The 23,504-nt window shown below is 44.2% G+C and overlaps 2 protein-coding genes across 6 annotated transcripts in view; one reads left to right on the plus strand and one right to left on the minus strand.

Moving 5' to 3' along the window:
- The window catches only part of rgl1 (ral guanine nucleotide dissociation stimulator-like 1), a 299,289-nt gene that overhangs the window by 214,728 nt on the left and 61,057 nt on the right, over positions 1-23,504 (minus strand). The window lies entirely within an intron of this gene.
- Positions 1-23,504, plus strand: part of LOC137373053 (putative C->U-editing enzyme APOBEC-4) — a 77,099-nt gene that overhangs the window by 22,702 nt on the left and 30,893 nt on the right. For 2 of the 5 annotated variants that reach the window (XM_068037823.1, XM_068037821.1), the window contains exon 3: positions 20,064-21,544. In XM_068037823.1, the coding sequence (XP_067893924.1) occupies positions 20,141-21,241 (1,101 nt within the window). In that variant the 5' untranslated portion in view covers positions 20,064-20,140 and the 3' untranslated portion in view covers positions 21,242-21,544. Of the gene's footprint in view, positions 1-20,063; positions 21,545-23,504 lie in introns of those variants that run through there. The other 3 variants (XM_068037822.1, XM_068037819.1, XM_068037820.1) reach the window with 2 other exon arrangements.

Below are 23,504 nucleotides of genomic sequence, written 5' to 3' on the forward strand. Positions count from 1 at the left end.
GCCTGACACTGGGAAGTTCCGAGGAACAAAGGGACCTTGGCGTGTTTGTCCATAGATCTCTGAAGGTAGAAGGCCAGGTTAATAGGGTAGTGAAAAAGGCATATGGGACACTTGCTTTTATCAATCGAGGCATAGATTACAAAAGCAGGGAGGTCATGTTGGAGTTGTACAGAACTTTGATAAGGCCACAGCTGGAGTACTGTGTGGAATTCTGGTTGCCACATTATGGGAAGGATGTGATTGCATTGGAGGGGGTGCAGAGGTAATTCACCAGGATATAGCCTGGGATGGAACATTTAAGCTATGAAGAGAGGTTGGATAGGCTTGGGTTGTTTTCACTGGAGCAGAGAAGACTGAGGGGTGACCTGATAGAGGTGTACAAGATTATGAGGGGCATGGACAGGGTGGATAGGGAGCAGCTGTTCCCCTTAGTTGAAGGGGAAGTTACAAGGGGTCATAAGTTTAAAAGGTGAGGGGTGGGAGGTCTAAAGGGGACTTGAGGAAGAACTTTTTTAACCCAGAGGGTTGTGATGGTCTGGAATGCCCTGCCTGGGAGGGTGGTAGATGCAGGTTGCCTCACATCCTTTAAAAAAGTACCTGGATGAACACTTGGCACGTCATAACATTCAAGGCTATGGGCCAAGTGCTGGCAAATGGAATTAGGTAGACAGGTCAGGTGTTTTTAATGCATCAATGCAGACTCGATGGCCGAAGGGCCTCTTCTGCACTATTATTCTGTGATTCTGTGACAGTCGAAAGATGTTTTTGTGAATGGAAAGCGGTTTCCAGTGGTGTTCCACAGGGCTGTGTTGGGTCCCTTGTTGTTTGTGGTATATATTAACGATTTAGACTTGAATGTGGGAGGCATGATTGTCATCAGCAAATTTCCCACAAAAATTGACCGTGTAGTTGATAGTGAAGAGCAGAGTCATGGCCTCCAGAAAGATATCAATGGTTTGGTTGAGTGGGTGGGAAAGTGGTGAATGGAATTCAATCCAGAGATGTGTGAGGTAATGCATTTAGGGAGGGCAAACAAAGCAAGGGAATACATAATAAATGGGAGGACATTGAGAAGGGTAGAAGAAGTGAGAGACCTTGGAGTGCATGTCCACAGGTCACTGAAGGTGGCAGGACAGGTAGATATAGAGTGGTGAAGAAGGCACATGGAATGTTTTCCTTTATTGGCTGAGGTATAGAATATAAAAGCAGGGATGAAATGCTGGAACTGTATAAAACGCTGGTTAGGCCACAGCTGGAGTGTAGTATACAGTTATCTGGTCACCACATTACAGGAAGGGCATAATTGCTCAGTAGAGGGTGTACAGCAGAGATTTACAAGAACTGCCAAGACTTGAAAGTTGCAGGAATGAGGAAAGATTGGATAGGCTAGGGTTGTTTTCCTTAAAACAGAGGAGGCTGAGGGGTGACTTAATTGAGGTGTACAAAGTTACGAGGGGCCCAGATAGAGTAGACAGGAAGGCACGGTTTCCCCCAGCGGAGAGGTCAATTACCAGGGGGCACAGATTTAAGGTGATCGATAGAAGGATTAGAGGGGACATGAGGAAAAACCTGGTCACCCAGAGAGTGCTGGGTTTCTGGAATTCACTGCCAAGAATGGTGGTGGAGGCAGAAACCCTTAATTCATTTTAAAAAAAAAAGGTACCTGGACATGCACCTGAAGTACTGTAACCAGCAAGGCTATAGACCAGGTGCTGGAAGATGGGATTAGATTGGGCAGCTAGTTTTCTTTTCGGCTGGCACGGACACGATAGACTGTATGGCCCCCTTCTCTGCCGTAATTTTTCTATGGTTCTATGCGACTTTAACATATTCTTCTGTCTCTAGATGCTCGATCACTTCTTCTGGTATAGATTCCAGTATCTTTTTTTTTAAAATCACCAGCGTCAAGCCTGTAAATCCTAGGTTTTGTTCCCTTTTCTAAAAAAAAATCTTTAGCTGTCCACCAGTATTTTGGCATCTCTCTCTCTCTTTGTTGCCTTGAGTATGTATGGATGCATACCATTAAGACCTAGGCTTTTGTCTTTAGTAGGAATATCGGAGCAGGAATGGGCCATTCAGCCCATCAAGCCTGCTCCATCATTCAATACGATCATGGCTGATCATCCACTTCAATGCCTTTTTCCCCCCCAAACTATTCCCATAGCCCCTTATGTCATTGGTATTTAGAAATCTGTCAATCTCTCCTTTAAACATACGCAATGACTGAGCTTCCACAGCCCTCTGGGGTAGAGAATTCCAAAGATTCACAACCCTCAGAGTAAAGAAATTTCTCCTCATCTCTGTCCTAAGTGGCTTCCCTCTTATTTTGAAATTGTGTTCCCTGGTTCTAGACTTCCCAACTAGGGGGAAACATCTTACCTGCATCTACCCTGGCTATCCCTTTAAGTACTTTGTAGGTTTCAATGAGATTACCTCTCATTCTTCGAATCTCTAAAGAATACAGTCCCAGTTTCCCCAATCTCTTCAGAGGACAGTCCCAGAATCCCGTGAACAAGTCTGGTGAACCTTTGTTGCGCTCCCTCTATGGCAATAATATCCTTCCCAAGGTAAGGGGACCAAAACTGCACACAGTACTCCAGGTGCAGTCTAAACAAGGTTCTATACAACTGAAGCAAGACTATTACTCCTGTACACAAATCCTCTAATGATAAAGGCCAACATACCATTAGCCTTCCTAATTGCTTGCTGCACCTGCATGTTAGCTTTCAGTAACCTATTGACAAGGACACCCAGGTCCCTTTGTACATCTACACTTTATAATCCCTTATCATTTAAGAAATACGCTGCACATATGTTCCTCCTACCAAAATGGATAACCTCACATTTCTCCACATTATATTACATCTGCCACATCCTTGCCCACTCACTAAGTTTGTCCAAATCCCCTTGAAGCCGTTTTGCATCTTCCTCACGACAGAGTCCCACCTAGCTTTGCGTCATCCACGAACTTGGAAATCCATTTGATACCCACATCCAAATCATTGATACATATTGTGAACAATTGGGGCCCAAGTACTGATCCTCGAAGTACCCCACTAGACAAACTGCCAACGCGAGTATGACCCGTTTATTCCGACTCTCTGCTTTCTGCCTGTTAACCAATCCTTAATCCATGCCAGTATATTACCTCCTATCCCATGTGCTGTCTCCCTCCCTTCTTAAATAGTGGGATGACATTTGCCATCTTCCAATCTGCAGGAACTGTTCCAGAATCTATGGAATTTTGGAAGATGATCACCGATGCATCCACTATCTCCATAGATATCTCTTTCAACACACTGGGATGTAGAATATCAGGTCCTGGGGACTTATCAGCCTTCAGCCCCATTAATTTCTCCAATACAACCTCCTTACTCATACTTATTTCCTTCAATTCCTCATTCTCCCTAGTCCCTTGGATCTCTAATTCTGGGAGATTTCTTGCATCTTCCTCAAATGAAGACAGACAAAATCATTTAGCTTCTCTGCCATTTCTCTATTCCCTATTCAAAATTCTCCTGACTGCCTGTAATGGACCCACATTTGTCTTAGCCCAAACATTTCCTTTTTACGTACCTATAGAAGCCTTTATAGTCTGTTTTTACGTTTTTTGCTAGTTTACATTCATATTCTATTCTCCCTTTAATCAGTTTCTTCATCCTCTTTCGCTGTATTCGAAAATCCTCCCAATCCTCAGGTTTACTGCTATTTCTGGCAACTTTATAGGTTTTTTCTTTTAATCTTATACAATCCTCAACTTACTTTGTTATCTATGGTTGATTGCATTTTTGGGGTTTGTGCCTTCAAGCAATGTAAAGTTGCTGTAAACTATGGAATAATCATTTGAAGACTATCCATTGTCTATGCAGTGTCATACCTTTAAATGTATTTTCCCAATCTATCTTGGCCAATTTTCCCCCCATACCTTCATAATTTCCTTTGTTCAAATTTAACACCGTGGCTTCAAATTAAACTACCTCACTTTCAAACATAACGTAAGATTTTAACATATTATGGTCACTTATCCCTAAAGATTCTTTTAGAAGAAGATTATTAATTAGCCCTCTCATTACACAGTATTAGATCTAAAATAGCCTGTTCTCTAGTCGGATCCTGAATATACTGCTCCAGAAAAACCATCTCCAAAATGCTCCAGAAACTCATCCTCTGCAGCATTAGTGCTCATTGGACTTACCCAGTCTATATGTAGATTGAAGACACTTATGATTACTGTATAACCAATGCTGCCTGGGTAATTACCCATGTTTTAGTAGTTTGTTAATTACTTTTTCCTCTTTCTATCCTAACAGTGAGTATTTTCTAGTGACATTAAGCAGCTTAGAGAAGTAATCCAGATGCCTAGGCTAATGCTCTGGAGATATGGGTTCTAACCACACCACAGCAGAAGGTGGAATTTGAATTTAATTAATAAATCTGGAATTAAAAGCTAGTCTAATTGTGACCATGAAACCATTGTCGATTGCTGTAAAAATCCATCTGGTTCGCTAATGTCCTTTAGGGAAGGAAATCTGCCGTCGTTACCTGGTCTGGCCTACATGTGACTCCAGACCCACAGCAACGTGATTGACTCGTACATGCCCTCTGAAATGGCCTAGCAAGCCACTTAGTTGCATTAAACCGTTACAAAGTGTAAAAAAAGCAATGAAAAGACGGACCACCTGGCATTGGAAACGACAACGGCAAACCAGCCCTGTTGACGCTGCAAAGTACTCCTTATTAACATCTGGGGGCTTGTTCCAAAATTGGGAGACTTGTCCCACAGACTAGTCAAGCAATAGCTTGACAGTCATACTCACGGAATCATACCTTACAGACAATGTCCCTGACACCATCACCATCCCTGGGCATGTCCTGTTCCACCGGCATAACTGACCCACCAGAGGTGGTGGCACAGTGGTATGCAGTCAGGAGGGAGTTGCCCTGGGAGTCCTCAACATTGACTCCGGACACCATGAAGTCTCTTGGCATCAGGTCAGGCCTTGGGCAGCTAAAGGCTGGTCAAGGTCCTCCCCTCATTTTCCTCTGCTCATCCCTTGGTCATTTTTCAGGTGAAAAAACAGGCGGATGGCTGTTGAAAATCCCCCCACCTCTGCAGAGATCAAAAGGTTTTCAGTCTCAGGTTAATGAGGCTTAGGTGAAGAGAAGCTTTGATGTTATTCTAATTTTAAAAAAAAAACTTAGGTCCCAAATAATTTATCTTATCTTAAAGAGGCACACACATTTCCCAAATTTCAAGAATGCCCTACAAAAGACCTGTGAAAAAAGTTGCAATCATGCAGATATTAGACAAACAATAATGGTTTCATGAAATTTTCAATAAACTATTAGCTTGAGGTTTAAAGTTTTCTTTTTCTGCGTGGTTGAAGATAGCAACCAAATATTTACAGTGTTGCACATAGGCAAAGAAATTTCCTGATTACCATCTACCACCACTCCTTGGTTGATGACTCTGTGCTTCTCCATGTTAACCACCAATTGGAAGAAGCACGGAGGGTAGCAAAAGGGCACAGAATATACTCTGGGTGGGGAACTTCAATCTCCATCAAGAGTGGCTTGGTATCACCATTACCGACCGAGCCCTAAAAGGCCATAGTTGCTGGACTGGGACTGCAGCAGGTGGTAAGGGAACAAGAGAGAAAAAACTACTTGACCTCATCCTCGCCAATCTACATGTTGCAGATGTATCTGTCCAGGACAGTATTGGTAGCAGTGACCACCACACAGTCCTTGTGGAGATGAAGTTCCATCTTCACACCATCGTGTTGTGTGGTACTACCATTGTGCTAAATAGGATAGATTTCGAATAGATCTAGCAACTCAAAACTGGGCATCCATGAGGTACTGTCGGCCATCAGCAGAATTGTATTCAAACACAATCACTAACCTCGGCTTGGCATATACCCCACTCTATTATCAAGCCATTGGACCAACCCTGGTTCAATGAAGAGTGCGAGAGGGCATGCCAGGAGCAGCCCAGCCAATCTAATTTCACTCCACGTGGTATCGGGAAATGGCTGAAGTCACTGGATACTGCAAACAACATTCTGGCAATATTACTGAAGACTTGCACTCCAGAACTAGCGCGCCCCCAGCCAAGCTGTTCCAGTACAGCTACACAAATGGCATCTACCCAGCAATGTGAGCAGGATAAATCCAACCCAGCCAATTATTGTCTGATCAGTCTACGCCCCATCAGCAAAGAGATGGAAGGATTGTCCACAGTGCTACCGAGCAGCACTTGCTCACTGACTTATTTTGGGTTCCGTCAGCTCCTGACCTCATTACAGCCTTTGTCCAAACATGGACAAAAAAAAAAAAGAGCTGAACTGCAGAGGCGAAGCTAGAGTGACTGCCCTTGACATCAAGGCAGCATTTGTCCAAATGTGGCATCAAGGAGCCCTAGCAAAACTGGAGGAGTCAATGGGAATCAGGGAGAAAACTCTGCTGGTTGGAGTCATACCTAGCATAAAAGGAGGAGGTAAATCATCTCAGTCCCAGGACATTACTGCAGGAGTTCCTCAGGATAGTGTCCTAGGCCCACCTATCTTCAGCCGCTTCAACAATGACCTTCCCTCCATAAGGCCAGAAGTGGGGATGTTTGCTGATAAGTGCGCAAGGTTCAGCACCATATGCGACTCCTCAGATACTGCAGCAGCTCGTTTCTGGGTGCAGCAAGACCTGGACAACATCCAGCCTTGGGTTGATAAGTGGCAAGTAACATTCATGCCACAAAAGTGCCAGGCAATGACCATCTCAAACAAGAGAGAATCTAACCATCTCCCCTTGATGTTCAACGGCATTACCATTGCTGAATCCCCCATCATCATAGTGGTCACCATTGACCAGAAACAGAACTGGACCTGCCACATAAATACTGTGGCTACAAGAGCAGATTAGAGACTAGGAATTATGCAACTGTCCACCAGTCAGGAGTGTGATAGAATTCTCAACACTTGCTTGGATGGGCGCAGCTCCAACACAAGTAGCTCAACACTATCCAGGACAAAACAGCCCACTGATTGGCACCCCATTCACCAACTTCAATATCCACTACTGATGCACAGTGGCAGAGGCACCATCTACAAGATGCACTGCACCAAGAGTCCTTAGACAGCACCTTCCAAACCCACAACCTCTACCACTTGAAGGAAAAAGGGCAGCAGATGTATGGTAACACCACCCACCTGCAAGTTCCACTCCAAGCCACACACCATCCTGACTTGGAACTATAATCGCTGTTCCTTCACTGTTGCTGGCTCAAAATCCTGGAACTCCCTTCCTAACAGCACTGTGGGTGCACTACATGGACTGCAGCAGTTCAAGAAGGCAGGTGACCCCCACCTTCAAGGGCAATGAAGGATGGGTAATAAATGCTGGCATAGCCAGAGATGCCCACATCCCATGAACAATTGATTTGAAAAAAAAAAAATCCTCCAGTGAAGTATCCATTTCTGTATCTTGTTCAGTTAAATTTGGGGCCATATTTCTGCCATTTCTCTTGTCCATGAGAGCTTTTCTTGCTCATCCTTTTATGGACTTATCTTTAATTTCATTTTCCTTTGGTTATTTATGTGTCTATAGAGCCCATTTTTTCATGTTCCTTGTGTCATGCAGGCCCCCACCTGCCAAGAATGAGGTATATTAAATTTTGCCACACGAACATTGATTTTTAAACTGTTACTGGAGTAAAGAACTTTTTTTTTTTAAAAAAGCACCAGACCCTTGACTGGAAACACATTTGCATATTTAGACAGTGCTTAAAAAAGGGACAAAAGACCATGCCCTGACACATTCAATCCACAATGGACTTTTGATGATCAGACTTTGAGGGTGGAGGAGCTCGCATTGCAGGTTGATTGCTAAGATGGCCGAAAACACAAACACATGGACAGACCAGTTTAGTCTGACGACTAACTGGCAGTTGGAGGTTTTCATTTAAACTTGCCACAGAATTTGAACTCCGAAAGCTGTTTGCTCCTGGGATGAAAAAAAAAGTGTCTTTCCTGTCTGCTCTCATCTCTCACCAGCTTTGGAATCCATTGAAGACATATGAACCCCAAGAGAGAAAAGTCTCAGACAGTGAACAAGGTTTAAGAATACTGGGCTCCAATGAAAAGCAAGATATACCCACAAGCAAGAACTACAGCGAGTTTGAAGCATAACAAAACTCCTCTTCAGAGATTGCCTCAAACTTATTTTTCTTCTGCTCTTTTATGTCTCTATTTGCATGTGCATTTCACGTACGCATGCTAGTGTATCCGTAGGTGTTAACCAAATTAGAGTTCAAGTTTTAATAAGTTTCACTTATCTTCTTTAAACCCAAGAAAGCCCGTTTGTGCTCATTTCTTTGCCTTTTAATTGGAAAGTGGTGAACAAGGATTCACCAAGGGGGAGCTAAAACGTGTTTAAAACAAAACCCTATTACAATAAGACAAGGTGAAGGCTGAAATAGAACCCTAGACCTCTATCTCATCTGGTCATAACACTTCATAGAGTTCTCGGTTTCTGTGATTTTCTTATGAAAACTTCTCTCGAGTTCTTCATTTTTCCTTTCATCCTCCTCTCCTTTCGTATGCAAGGACTTAGGACGTCTTTTTCTTTAGATCCAATTTTCTCTTATTCTTTATTCATCCAAGGCCCCATTGCCTTGCTTATTTTTAGCTTTTGAAAGTGTAATCTAAACCAGGGAAAGGGTTGGCCCAGTCAAGGACAGAGGAGGGAATCTATGTGTGGAGCCAGAGGAAATGGGCGAGGTACTAAATGAGTACTTTGCATTAGTATTCACCAAAGAAAAGGACTTGGTGGATGTTGAGTCTCGGAAAGGGAGCGTAGATAGTCTCGGCCATGTCGTTATCAAAAAAGGAGGTGGTGTTGGGGGTCTTGCAAAGCATTAAGGTAGATAAGTCCCCAGGGCCTGATGGGATCTACCCCAGAATACTGAGGAAGGCAAGAGAAGAAATTGCTGGGGCCTTGACAGAAATCTTTGCATCTTCATTGGCTACAGGCGAGGTCCCAGAGTACTGGAGAATAATTAGAATTAGAACATTACAGCGCAGTACAGGCCCTTCGGCCCTCGCTGTTGCGCCGACCTGTGAAACCATCTGACCTACACTATTCCATTTTCATCCATATGTCTATCCAATGACCACTTAAATGCCCTTCAAGTTGGCGAGTCTACTACTGTTGCAGGCAGGGCGTTCCACGCCCCTACTACTGAGTAAAGAAACTACCTCTGACATCTGTCCTATATCTATCACCCCTCAACTTAAAGCTATGTCCCCTCGTGTTTGCCATCACCATCCGAGGAAAAAGACTCTCACTATCCACCCTATCTAACCCTCTGATTATCTTATATGTCTCTATTAAGTCACCTCTCCTCCTCCTTCTCTCCAACGAAAACAACCTCAAGTCCCTCAGCCTTTCCTCGCAAGACCTTCCCTCCATACCAGGCAACATCCTAGTAAATCTCCTCTGCACCCTTTCCATAGCTTCCACATCCTTCCTATAATGCGGTGACCAGAACTGCACGCAATACTCCAGGTGCGGTCTCACCAGAGTTTTGTACAGCTGCAGCACGACCTCGTGGCTCCGAAACTCGATCCCCCTACTAATAAAAGCTAACACACCATATGCCTTCTTAACAGCCCTATTAACCTGGGTAGCAACCTTCAGGGATTTATGCACCTGGACACCAAGATCTCTCTGCTCATCTACACTACCAAGAATCTTCCCATTAGCCCAGTACTCTGCATTCCTATTACTCCTTCCAAAGTGAATCACCTCGCACTTTTCCGCATTAAACTCCATTTGCCATCTCTCAGCCCAGCTCTGCAGCCTATCTATGTCCCTCTGTACCCTACAACATCCTTCAGCACCATCCACAACTCCACCGACCTTGGTGTCATCCGCAAATTTACTAACCCACCCTTCTACACCCTCTTCCAGGTCATTTAGAAAAATGACAAACAGCAGTGGCCCCAAAACAGATCCTTGCAGTACAGCACTAGTAACTAAACTCCAGGATGAACATTTGTCATCAACCACCACCCTCTGTCTTCTTTCAGCTAGCCAATTTCTGATCCAAAGCTCTAAATCACCTTCAACCCCATACTTCCGTATTTTCTGCAATAGCCTACCATGGGGAACCTTATCAAACGCCTTACTGAAATCCATATACACCACATCCACTGCTTTACCCTCATCCACCTGTTTGGTCACCTTCTCGAAAAACTCAATAAGGTTTGTGAGGCACGACCTACTCTTCACAAAACCGTGCTGACTATCGCTAATGAACTTATTCTTTTCAAGATGATTATAAGTCCTGTATAAATAATCAATGTTGTTCCTTTGTTTAAGAAGGGTAGCAAGGATAATCCAGGAAATTATAGGCTGTGAGCCTCAAGTCAGTCAGTGGTAGAGAAATTGGACAGAATTTACTCCCATTTGGAAACAAACAAACTTATTAGCGAGAGGCAGCATGGTTTTGTGAAGGGGAGGTCATGGCTCACTAACTTGATTGAGTTTTTTGAGGAAGTGACAAAGATGATTGATGAAGGAAGGGCAGTGGATGTTTTCTATATGGACTTTAGTAAAACCTTTGACAAGGTCCCTCATGGCAGACTGGTACAAAAAGGTGAAGTCACACGGGATCAGAGGTGAGCTGGCAAGATGGATACAGAACTGGCTTGGTCATGGAAGACAGAGGGTAGCAGCGGAAGGGTGCTTTTCTGAATGGAGGGCTGTGACTAGTGGTGCTCTGCAGGGATCAGTGCTGGGACCTTTGCTGTTTGTAGTATATATAAATGATTTGGAGGAAAATGTAGCTGGTCTGATTAGTAAGTTTGCGGACGACACAAAGGTTGGTAGAGTTGCGGACAGTGATGAGGATTGTCAGAAGATACAGCAGGATATAGATCGGTTGGAGACCTGGGTGGAGAAATAGCAGATGGAATTTAATCCGAACAAATGTGAGGCAATGAATTTTGGAAGGTCTAATGCAGGTGGGACGTATATAGTAAATGGCAGAACCCTTAAGAGTATTGACAGGCAGAGAGATCTGGGCGTACAGGTCCACAGGTCACTGAAAGTGGCAACGCAGGTGGATAAGGTAGTCAAGAAGGCATATGGCATGCTTGCCTTCATCAGTCGGGGCATAGAGTATAAAAATTGGCAAGTCATGCTGCAGCTGTACAGAACTTTAGTTAGGCCACACTTAGAATATTGCATGCAATTCTGGTTGCCACACTACCAGAAGGACGTGGAGGCTTTGAAGAGGGTACAGAAGAGGTTTACCAGGATGTTGCCTAGTCTGGAGGGCATTAGCTATGAGGAGAGGTTGGATAAACTCTATTTTTACTGGAACAATGGAGGTGGAGGGACAACACGATAGAGGTTTACAAAGTTATAAGTGGCATGGACAGAGTGGATAGTCAGAAGCTTTTTCCCAGGGTGGAAGAGTCAGTTACTAGGGGACATAGGTTTAAGGTGCGAGGGGCAAAGTTTACAGGGGATGTGCGAGGCAAGTTCTTTACATAGAGGGTGGAGAGTGCCTGGAACTTGCTGCCGGGGGAGGTGGTGGAAGCAGGTACGATAGCGACATTTAAGAGGCATCCTGACAAATACATAAATAGGATGGGAAGAGAGGGATACAGTTCCCGGAAGTGCATAAGGCTTTAGTTTAGGCAGGCATGAAGATCGGTGCAGGCTTGGAAGGCCGAATGGCCTGTTCCTGTGCTGTACTGTTCTTTGTTCTGTGAATCCATTTCTCAAACTTTATTGATTATCCTTGCAAAAGATTGTCTACTCTTTTCTGCCTTGGATTTCAAGCGGTGCTCCCCAGTTTACCTTTCGTTTCACTCTCATTTCCACTTAATTTGTTTTTTTACAATTATTTATGCTACTCTTGATCTTATTCTAGAACCTTACTGCGTTGCGATCACTACTAAGATGCTCTCCTATTCTTACTTCTTACCTTTTCCGGTTCATTATCCATTACTTGTTGGATTTCTTAAGTACAATGTTGGGAAAAGTGTCTTGTGTACACCAAACTCAATCCCCTTTTCTCTTCACTACATTTTCCTGTCAGATTATTTTGGGGACAGCTGAAATCTCCCATGATTATTTTAACTTGCTACCACCTCAGAGTCACCTACATATTTCTTGCTCCAATTCAGATGATGGATGCTTCTGATCTCAACTCAATCCATATGTCTCACAGCGAGTTACATCCTTTGTTTTCTACTTCAATTATGTCATATGTAACTAAGATAGCTAGTTCACCTTTTTCCTTCTTAAGTGTGTTGCTCCTCAGCAATATTCAGTTGTCCATCCTGTTCTCTATGTAGCCACGTTTCAGTCATCCCACAAAATCCAGATCCTCTGCAAATTGCCTACAGCTGTCCATTTTATTTTGAATACTATGTATACTGCTATACTAACAGTTTAAATGGTTTCCATTTAAAAACAGAGGAATAAGAGTCATTTAACCTTTATGCCCTCTTGACTATCTGATATCTTGTGTCTGGGCTGATCGTGTTATCCTTCCTTCCATCTGTCCTTTACTCTCAATTCCCTATTCTACAATCACTAGGGGCTGGATTTCACTCCCCATTACAAAGTGGTTATTTTGGCAGGGCATTGGTGGGGGGGGGGGGGGGGTGCGGCGGCACTGGAGAGTCAGCACAGATTTGTCCACCCCTAAACCCAATGACGTAGAGCTAGTTTCCAATTTGCTCAGAGGAAGCGATGATCCATGGCAGCACCTCCACCGCGACAGAATTGTAATTTAAATCTGTTACATACTGTTTGACGTGAACTTGTACTTAATTTGTCACAATCTGATGCTTGCATTGTGGCACTCATGTGCCTACACTTTCCCACCTTCGAAAAGCTGGCGCTAAATAGGAGGGAACTCTGCAGGTAGATACTATTGTATGGGGAGGGAAAAAAAAAGAAAAAAAAAGTGGGGGTGGTTGGTGAAAAAGGAGGGAACTTTGCAATCCAACATCAGTAGACACTGTTAACAGCGTCACCAATGCCACTCTTGCCAAGTGATTTGGGGGCGAGAGGGGAGAAAGGACAATGGCCGCTGTCATCTGCCCACCGCATAAATCACAGCAGTGCAGCCACCAACCTCACTGGTGGGACTGCTGTCAATTTGCACATCTGCCACCACTCAGCAGCAGGATAAAATCCAGCCCTAGGTTTCTTTAGTGATATGGTGGGGGGGGGGGGGGGGGGGGGGGGAAAAGGAGGAGGAGGTGGTGGTGGGGGGTGAAGAGGGAAGGAACTGCTGGAAATTAAAGTTTTATTTACAGCCCTAGTCCTTTCCACAAGCACCTGGTCCCAGCCCATCCCACTGGTACAGTTCCTTCCTGTCCTACCACTGGTTCCAGCGCCCTATGAAATGAAACCAGTCCTTCCCACACCACTCCTTTACCCACATGTTGACTTTCCTAATTCGATTTGTCCCTATGCCAATTTGCATGTGGCGCCGGTAATGATCAAGATTACTACCTGTGAGATCCTACTTTTCAACTTAGCTGCTAACTCCTGATGCACCCTTAGCAGGACCTCTTCCCTGATCTTTCCCATGTCATCTGCTCCATGTTGGAACAAAACAACTGGACGTCCCCTCCCTTTTTAAATTTGTTTCAGCTGTTAGGTCTCTTATTGTGGTTTCTGGCACCAGTTAAGCAACACACCCTTTGGGACACTCAATCCTGACTGCAACGAATACACAGTCTAGGCCCCTAATTATAGAATCCCCTATAACTACAACCTTTCTACTCTCCATTTCCTCCCCTTGGACTGCTGAGATAATTATTGGATAGTTATTATGCGCAGTTAACGTTCAGCCAGAACTTCACTCCAACTAAGCATTTGCAAGATCGAAGCCATCTTGTTTAGTTTTCAATTCAGTGTTCTCCCCATCGCTCCAATTCAGACACTCTGCCAGCACGGGCTAAATCCAACCTTGGTATCCTGCTCAACCTCGAGTTGAGCTTCAAACTCCACATTTAGATCATCACCAATTCAGTCCATTGCCTTCTCAGACTTAATCACCCACTTCTGTCCCTACCTTCCTTCAACACCACTGAAATACACATGCTTCTTTGAAATAGCCCAGGTTTACATCTCCTACAGTCTGCTAGCTGGTCTCCTGAAAGGCACCTCAAACTCCGATCACTCAGCGCTACTTACTAGCCACATTCTATCCCACTTAATGTCACCAACCTCCACTGGATTTCTGTATACCAAACGCATTATTTACAGAACCATTTGAAACTCTTCCATCCTCATGTCCCAGCTCTAATGCTTTTTAAAAATTTGTTCGTGGGATGTGGGGGTCGCTGGCTAGGCCAGCATTTATTCTCCATTCTTAATTGCCCTCGAGAAGGTGATGGTGAGCTGCCTCCTTAAACTACTGCAGTCCTTGGGGTGTGGGTACACAGAGAGCGCTGTTTAGGAAGGGAGTTCCAGGATTTTGACCCAGGGACAGTGAAGGAGTGACGATATACTTCCAAGTCAGGATGGAGTGCGGCTTGGAGGGGAACTTGCAGGTGTTGTTCCCATGCATCTGCTGCCCTTGTCCTTCTAGGTGGTAGAGGTCACAGTTTTAGAAGGTGCTGTCAAAGGAGCCTTGGTGCACTGCTGCAGTGCATCTTGCACATGGTACACATTGCTGCCACTGTGCGTCGGTGGTGGAGAGCGTGAATGTTTCTGGATGGTGTTGAGCTTTGAGTGTTGTTAGAGCTGCAACCATCCAGGCAAGTGGAGAGTTTTCCATCACACTCCTGACTTGTTCCTTGTAGATTATGAACAGGCTTTGGGGAGACAGATGAGTTACTTACTGCAGCATTCCCAGCCTCTGACCTGCTCTTAAATGCTGTGGCTACATGTGGCTGCTCCAGTCCAGTTTCTTGTCAATGTTGATCCCCAGGATGTTGACAGTGGGAGATTCAGCAATGGTAATGCCATTGAACGTCAAGGGGAGATGGTTAAATTGTCGCTTTTTTGAGGTCATTGCCTGGCTCTCAAGTGGAAAGCAACATTCGTGCCACACATCAGCCCAAGCCTGGATATTGTCCAGGTCTTGCTGCATTTCTACACGACTGCTTCAGTATCTAAGGAGTCACAAATGTCGCTGGACACTCTGCAATCAGCAAACATCCCTACTTCTGCACTTATGGTGGAGGGAAGGGCATTGATGAAGCAGCTGAAGATGGTTGGGCCTAGGACACTACCCTGAGGAACTCCTGCAGTGATGTCCCAGAGCCAAGATGATTGACCTCCAACAACCACAACCATCTTCCTTTGTGCTAGGTACGACTCCAACCAGAGGAGAGATCCCCCCTCCCCACCCCCATTCCAAGATTCCCATTGACTCCAGTTTTGCCAGGGCTCCTTGATACCATACTCGGTCAAATGCTGCCTTGTCGTCAAGGGCAGTCACTCTCATCTCACCTCTGGAGTTCAGCTCTTTTGTCCATGTTTGGACATAGACTGTCATGAGGTCAGGAGCCGAGGTGCCCTGGTGGAACCCACACAGAGCGTCAGTGAGCAGGTTCTTGCTGAGCAAGTGCTACCTGATAGCACTGTCGACAACCCCTTCCATCGCTTTGCTGATGATCAAGGGTAGACTGATATGATGGTAATTGGCCAGGTTGGATTTGTCCTGCTTTGTGTGTACAGGACATACCTGGGCAATTTTCCACATTCCTGGGTAGATGCCAGTGTTGTAGCTGTACTGGAAGAGCTTGGCTAGGGGTGCAGCTAGTTCTGGAGTACATGTCTTCAGTACTATTGCTGGAATGTTGTCTAGGCCCATAGCCTTTGCAGCAGCATTGCTGGAATGTTGTCAAGGCCCATAGCCTTTGCAGCATCCAGTAACTTCAGCCACGTGATATCACGTGGAGTGAATCGTATTGGCTTAAGACTGGCATCTGCGATGCAGGAGACCTCAGGAGGAGGCCGAGATGAATCATCCACTCAGCACTTCTGGCTGAAGATTGATGCAAATGTTTCAGCCTTATCTTTTGCACTGATGTGCTGGGCTCCCCCATTGTTGAGGATGGGGATATTTGTGGAGCCTCCTCTTCCAGTCAGTAGTTTAATTGTCCACCACCATTCAAGACTGGATGTGTCAGGACTGCAGAGCTTCGATCTGATCAATTGGTTGTGCGATTGCTGTTACGACTGAGCGAGGAAGGGGTCTCGGGCTCCCCTCTCACCCCTTTCCTGGTTTGGCTGTAACAGGGTTTAACTTTTCAAACAGTGTTTTTAGCTTAATCGGAGTCCTTGCTCACTGCTCTCACTCTACTGTAATTGTAAATTAACCAGATAGGCTTCCTCGGGTTTAAAACAAGAAAGGTGTAAGCTTACTAGCCTTAAAACTCTGACTCAGTTTAGTTACTAAAAATGCACAACGCAACCATGCATACACGATAAACACACACAAATAGATACAGAGGGGGATAAAGAATAAAAAAGGTGGTGGGGGGCAGTTTGGAGGAGTAAATGGAATTCAGTTACTGTCTTTGATTTGGATGTAAAGACCTTGATTGGAGTCAAGGTCTTGCAGTTTTAGTTGGGGGCGCAGTGCATACTTTCAAACTTGTTTCACTGGTGCCAGATGGCTGAAGAAGCCATCTTAAGCTGCTTCTGTGGGTCCCTGGAACAGGGACACAGAGGGACAGTCTTGAAGTTCAACTGCAGTCTGCCCCAAACCTTTTGGAGGCTCAATTCAATCAACTCCCAGGTTGGCCAGCAGGATAGTCATGTGACCAGCTTTTTGTTTGAAACAGCATTACCTGTGAGGGTTGTTGATCCTTCAAAGCTTACTAGACACACTATGGGGGAGGTGGAATGCTGGTTCTTATACAGACAATGGCTCTCAATGTTGCCCAGCCCAATCTTGCTAACTGAATCAGGGAGCACTTCCATTGTCTCTATTCAACTGTCTCAGAATGCAAATATGTAGCCATGTTTTCAGCCATTCAGCTCTGTGGCCTTTTGAAACAAGTTATGTTCAATGCCCCATAACAGTTCAAATAGCGTTCCATGTGACAAAATTAACATGTTTCCATTTGGCATGTGTGGTTTCCGTCACATTGCTTTGCTCGATCACATCTGCTTCTGCTGTTTGGCATGCAAGTAGTCCTGGGTGGTAGCTTCACCAGGCTGATGCCTCATTTTGAGGCATGCCTGGTGCTGCTCCTGGCATGCCCTCCTGCACGCTTCATTGAAAGTGTTGGTCCCCCGGCTTGATGGTAATGGTAGAGTGGGGGATATGCAGGGCCTTGAGGTTAAGGATTGTGGTTGAATACAATTCTGCTGCTGATGATGGCCCACAGCATCTAATGGATGACCAGTTTTGAGTTGCTAGATCTGTTCAAAATCTATCCCTTTTCACATAGTAGTAATGCCACACATGGAGGGTACCTTCAAAGTGAAGACGGGAATTCGTCTTCACAAGGACTGTGCAGTGGTCACTCTTACCAATACTGTCATGGACAGATGCATCTGCGACAGGTAGATTGGTGGTGAGGATGAGGTCAAATAGGCTTTTCCCTCTTGTTGTTTCTCTCATCACTTGCCACAGACCCAGTCTAGCAGCTATGTCCTTTAAGGCTCAGTCAGTAGTGGCGCTACCAAGCCATTCTTGGTGATGGATATTCAAGTCCCCCACTCAAAGTTCATTTTGTGCCCTTGCTACCGTCAGTGCTTCTTCCAATTGTGTTCAACATGGAGAAGCACTGATTCATCAGCAGGAGGTTTCCTTACCCATGTTTGACCTGACGTCATGAGACTTCATGGGGCCGGAGACAATGTTGAGGACTCCCAGCTCCCTCCCGACTGTGTACCATTGTGCCGCCATGTCTGCTGGGTCTGTCCTGCCAAAGGGACAGAACATACTCGGGGATGGTGATGGTAGTGCTTGGGACATTGTATGCAAGGTATGATTCCATGAGTATGACTGTCAGGCTGTTGCTTGACTAGTCTGTGGGACAGCTCTCCCAATTTCAGCACAAGCCCCCAGAGGTTAGCAAGGAGGACCTCACAGGGTCGACAGGGCTGGGTTTCCCATTGTTGTTTCCAACTCTACACCATCCTCAAAGGCAAAGCCTTCAGCCATCGTGGCCATGTACGTTAGAACCCATCCTAATCTCTACTCCCTAGGCTCATCGCTCCCTACCTCCAAAAGCTTCCTCAAAACCAATGCAAGTATTAAACATTGTGACATAGGAAGAAAGTTGTAACAGAAGATTTTTTGCTACTACTTTTTTGCTACTGATTTTTTATTGAGAGATACAGCCCTTCGGCCCACCGAGTCTGTGCCGACCATCAACCACCCATTTATACTAATCCTACATTAATCCCATATTCCTACTACATCCCCACCTTCCCTCAATTCCCCTACCACCTACCTATACTAGGGGCAATTTACAATGGCCAATTTACCTATCAATCTGCAAGTCTTTGGCTGTGGGAGGAAACTGGAGCACCCAGCGGAAACCCACGCAGTCACAGGGAGAACTTGCAAACTCTGCACGGGCAGTACCCAGAATTGAACCCGGGTCGCTGGAGCTGTGAGGCTGCAGTGCTAACCTGGATTATAGAGGTTAAACTAACCCTCAACTTGCAATTAGTACAAAGAACAAAGAACAGTACAGCACAGGAACAGGCCATTCGGCCCTCCAAGCCTGCGCCGATCTTGATGCCTGCCTAAACTAAAACCTTCTGCACTTCCGGGGTCCATATCCCTCTATTCCCATCCTATTCATGTATTTGTCAAAACGCCTCTTAAACGTCTCTATGGTGCCTGCTTCCACCACCTCCCCCAGCAACAAGTTCCAGGCACTCAGCACCCTTTATGTAAAGAACTTGCCTCGCACATCCTCTCTAAACTTTGCCCCTCTCGCCTTAAACCTCTGTCCCCTAGTAACTGACTCTTCCACCCTGGGAAAAAGCTTCTGACTATCCACTCTGTCCATGCCGCTTATAACTTTGTAAACCTCTATCATGTCGCCCCTCCACCTCCATCATTCCAGTGAAAACAATTCGAGTTTCTCCAACCTCTCCTCATAGCTAATGCCCTCCAGACCAGGCAACATCCTGGTAAACCTCCTCTGTACCCTCTCCAAAGCCTCCACGTCCTTCTGGTAGTGTGGCGACAGACAGCAGCAATTTTCCTCAACACTCATTAAAATCAAAGAAAAAGGTGACAAGCTATGAAGGCACTGTCATCATTCCGAAGCTCCATTTCAGTGCTTCAACACAAGTAATGATCAACGATGGCAGCACCAAATCAGGAAAGGAGACCAGTGTTACTTTTCCATTCAACATTAACTTAAAAATCTTGTAATTTTTTTTAAAAAGTGGACACAAACACTAGTACTGAAACTTCAAATCTTGTTATATTATTCCAATGAATACAGATTATATTATAGTCTATAAGATAGAGTTAGCAAAGCTAGCCGGAACCAAGCATTGTTTGCACTTTACCAGTGAAGAGATACATTAGGACGTTCTGAAAGCTTGCCCCATCTACAACCCACAACTAAGTTTGACCAAGACCCCTGATGAAATGTATAGCCACAAAATGTGATGAACCATTGTAATATTTTGGGACATTTACGTATATGGCCTGGAGGGAGAACTTATTTTAATTCAGCTTATCAAACCGCTATTTAAAAAGTTAGATTTCACTTACAAAGCATCAACTCCCAAAAGGTGCAACTTTGACACAAGGGGGCTATAATATAATCCCAGATCATCTTACTATTTAACAAGATATTCAACAGTAAATGTATACTGTAAATCAGTCAGTTTGGTGGTCAGCTTCCAAGGGTGATCAATGATGCTGAGCTGGAGAGAATATCCACTGATCCTTGTAACACCCAACTTTTGGGCTGATATTAATTGATCTGCCATTTTCTGTTTTTATTTCAAATGTGGAACATTCACAGTTTTTTCTTCTTAATTGATCCCAGTTATACTACCTTTCTGTGTATAGTCACTCATTTGAACTTCTATTTCAGGGATACATAACCTTTAAAAGGATGATGATGTTGTAACGAACTTGTTCTTTTCCAAATGGTAAGGTGAACTGACCATCATGACTACTACTTATGAAGAATATACTGCTCCTCAGGGAACACTGGTGAAGCCTTACTACTGGCTGTGTTTCACAGAAAGTTGTCCAAAATGCCCATATCACATCAAAACTGGGGAAGAAGCACGCATTTCCTATGTTGAATTTTATGAAACTTTTGGGTTTCCTTACGCTCAACCACAGTACAGCAGGCATCTGGTCTTCTATGAATTGAAGTTATCATCTGGCACTTTAGTACAGAAAGGACAAGTAACTAACTGTACTTTATATCAACTTCATCCAGAATCCATGTTCTTCGATACAGATGGCTATCTGGATACACTCATGTACTCCTATGAGAATATTGCTTACATTACCATCTACTCAAATTACACCCCATGTAATGAAAGAACCCACTACTGCATAAACAAAATGTATAATTTCTTGGTAAATTATCCAAGCACTAGGTTGGATATTTATTTCTCTGCACTCTATCATATTGATGACGACTTTTCTGAATCTGGATGGAATAGAGAAGCTCTCCACAACTTGGCTGCACTTTGGCCGAGGGTAACTCTCAATCCCATCAGTAGTGGGATGTGGCTGACCATCCTTCACAGGTTTGTGAATGGTGTGCCTCAAACAACACTGTACAACACAGTTTCACCTGAAAGAGCTTTTGCAGACCTGGGCAATGCACATCAGATAGCTGCCATCACTGGAGTTAACCCTTCTTACATAGATGTGGCACCCCAAGCAAAACAACATCAAAAGCAACATTTTAAACCAAAACATGTGAACTTTTATTCTTTTTCACAAGCACCAGCTCCAGTTATGAATGGAATGACATTTATATCTCCACAACCATACGTGAATTTTCCAAACACTCTGGCATTGCCTTTGTCTATGTACCCATTTCAACGACAGAACGTTAAACCAAAGAACGTGGTGAGACATCTGAACATGCCCAACACATCCAAATGGAAAACAGGAGCAACGCCACCACACAACATTCAAGTAACTGAAACAGTTGAAATTTTTGAAACTCCCGTGAAGAAAAAACCAAACCATTCAAAGCAACAGAGGAAGACAGGGAAAAGGGGAAAATCTACAAGAAGGGATTAGCTGACACAGCTCTTTCAAATTGGTAGAATCACCGAACCAAAGTAAGATCTCTTTTAGACAGCACTAAGGACCATTCTCTGGCTTAACACACTTCACTATCACTGTTTTTTCATTAACTTTGTACAGGAAATATATGGAATATGCCATTAAACCCATCAACCCTATTTAACCATTGTTAGCTATAGCAGTTTCAATATTTAATACCAGCTTTTTCTCCCCATCCCATAATACCATCATTTCCCAGGTATTGGTCTCCAAAACAGCTCAAGTCATTTTGCATCTGTTGTCTCCTGGAGCTGTGCATTCCACACTCTGAAACCCTGAGAACTTTTTGCTGGAGTCACTTTTGATGAGTTCTGCTTGAATTTCAAGAGTATTTCCACTTGTCCTGGATTCTCATATTAGAAACGATTGTTCCCCATCTCCCTTTTAAATCAAATCACTCCTTAATCTCCAAATTGATCATCAAATTCATTCATCCCAGGTGTCATGCTGAATTGTTACAGGCCAATATATTCTGCCACAGACCAGGCACCCAAAACAGAACACAAAAGGGCTGGATTTTAAGAGCCCGCTGCCGATCTTGTGGTGAGCTCAAAAATTGGCGGCCCACACACGCGGCCGCACGCCAAAGTTCCGCCGCGATCTCATGCACGGTGACTCATTTAAATAGCCAACGTGGCCTGCTTCCCCAATCTCGTGGAGGGAGCGGGCTGTCTGTCCCTGGCAATGGCATCAGCTGCCTGTGCGCAGGTGCTGGCACCACTTAAAAAGCAGCAAGCCCTGCCAGTCAATCTGAATTTTTAAAGATGCACTGCTCCCAAAATTTAAATACATTTTTGAACACCCCTTTCCCACCCCCAATAACATTATATTAACTATTCGCCCTTCCCCCCCCCCCCACCCCACCAAAACATTTACCTTTTAAATCTGACCTTCCCCCGCCCCACCCCATCCTCAGACTGCACAAAGTTTAAAGTTCATCCCTTTCCACCATCCCCAACACGTTTATTTGACCCCATCCTCCTCCCCAACCCCCAGACTGAAAACAATTAACTCCTCCCCCCTCCCCACCAGTGTTATGGTGGCTTTCCCCAGATGGAGAATTGAAGGCGCAGGAGTGTCGGTCGCCGCAAACATCCTGGTGTGCCAAGATTGAAGGAAAGTTCATTTAAAATTTATGCGTACTGTTAATTTAAATATTGAAATCCAAGTGCTGCCGCCACAGAGCCTCACCGCCGCCATGGTAGACTACTGCCGGCCACATCCTTTAGCCCAACCCTCTCCTGGCCGCCACTGATCCAGACATCGAGGGCTTGGTAAAATACAGCCCACTGCCTGATGGATTTCAGCAATTTCACCATTACTGACAAAACTCACTAGCCTGTAATAAACTTCCCCCATTTGATTAAAAGTTTTAAAATATAGTATCCAATCCTCTGGTCCCATGCACAAATCCAGCAACCTTTAGAGCACTCAATGAATCGCCAAGCACTTTGCATTCTTAAAGCATTAAGGTTGCAATTCAGAATTTATTATATTCACCAAAAGCTTATGTCAGCACAACTTTCTTGAAAAGGATTAATAGTATAAAGGGAAAGGAGCTGAAATGGGGAAAAAAAAAAAAGTGTCGTGCCTGTGTTACTGATCAACTCCATTAATGGTAATTCAGACTCTCCAGTGTAAGACTTGGCAAACCTGCCAATTTATAGCTTAATTTGGAAAAGGAAAGTTGACAATGAAGTTCCTATAATATAGACTCTACATGGCAGGTGTTGGGTCAGCTACTGAAACCTGACTTCAGGAACTTGTCATTTAATGCAAATTAAACCATGAAAAAGGCAAGTTCCATTTTGTGCAAAATAAGATTTCATCACATCTCAAGAAGTTCACAGAAGCAGTTTTAATATCGTAATTATAATATTTTGATCCCTTAAGTTTCAAATTGGGGTTAGCAAACTACAATTTCAAACAAGATTAAGACACATTATCAGCCAACTTTATTTCAAAAGTTATACTGCTGACTGAAGCATGATTTGATTGTGCTGTTTATTTTAGAGATATGGCCAGTATTACATCAGATTGGACTTGGATTGTGAAAAGATTCAATTTACTCAGCTTTACATGCTAAATCATTAAATCAAAAGGTTAAATCTTCCTTCATTACAACAAATTCAGTTTATTAGTCTGTAACCAATGCTGCAAATGTTCTTGTTCACTTTAGAGTAAGAGCATAACAAAAAGCAGATTCCAGATATATACA

This window comes from Heterodontus francisci, chromosome 8 (assembly GCF_036365525.1).
Source record: "Heterodontus francisci isolate sHetFra1 chromosome 8, sHetFra1.hap1, whole genome shotgun sequence".
NCBI lineage: Eukaryota > Metazoa > Chordata > Chondrichthyes > Heterodontiformes > Heterodontidae > Heterodontus > Heterodontus francisci.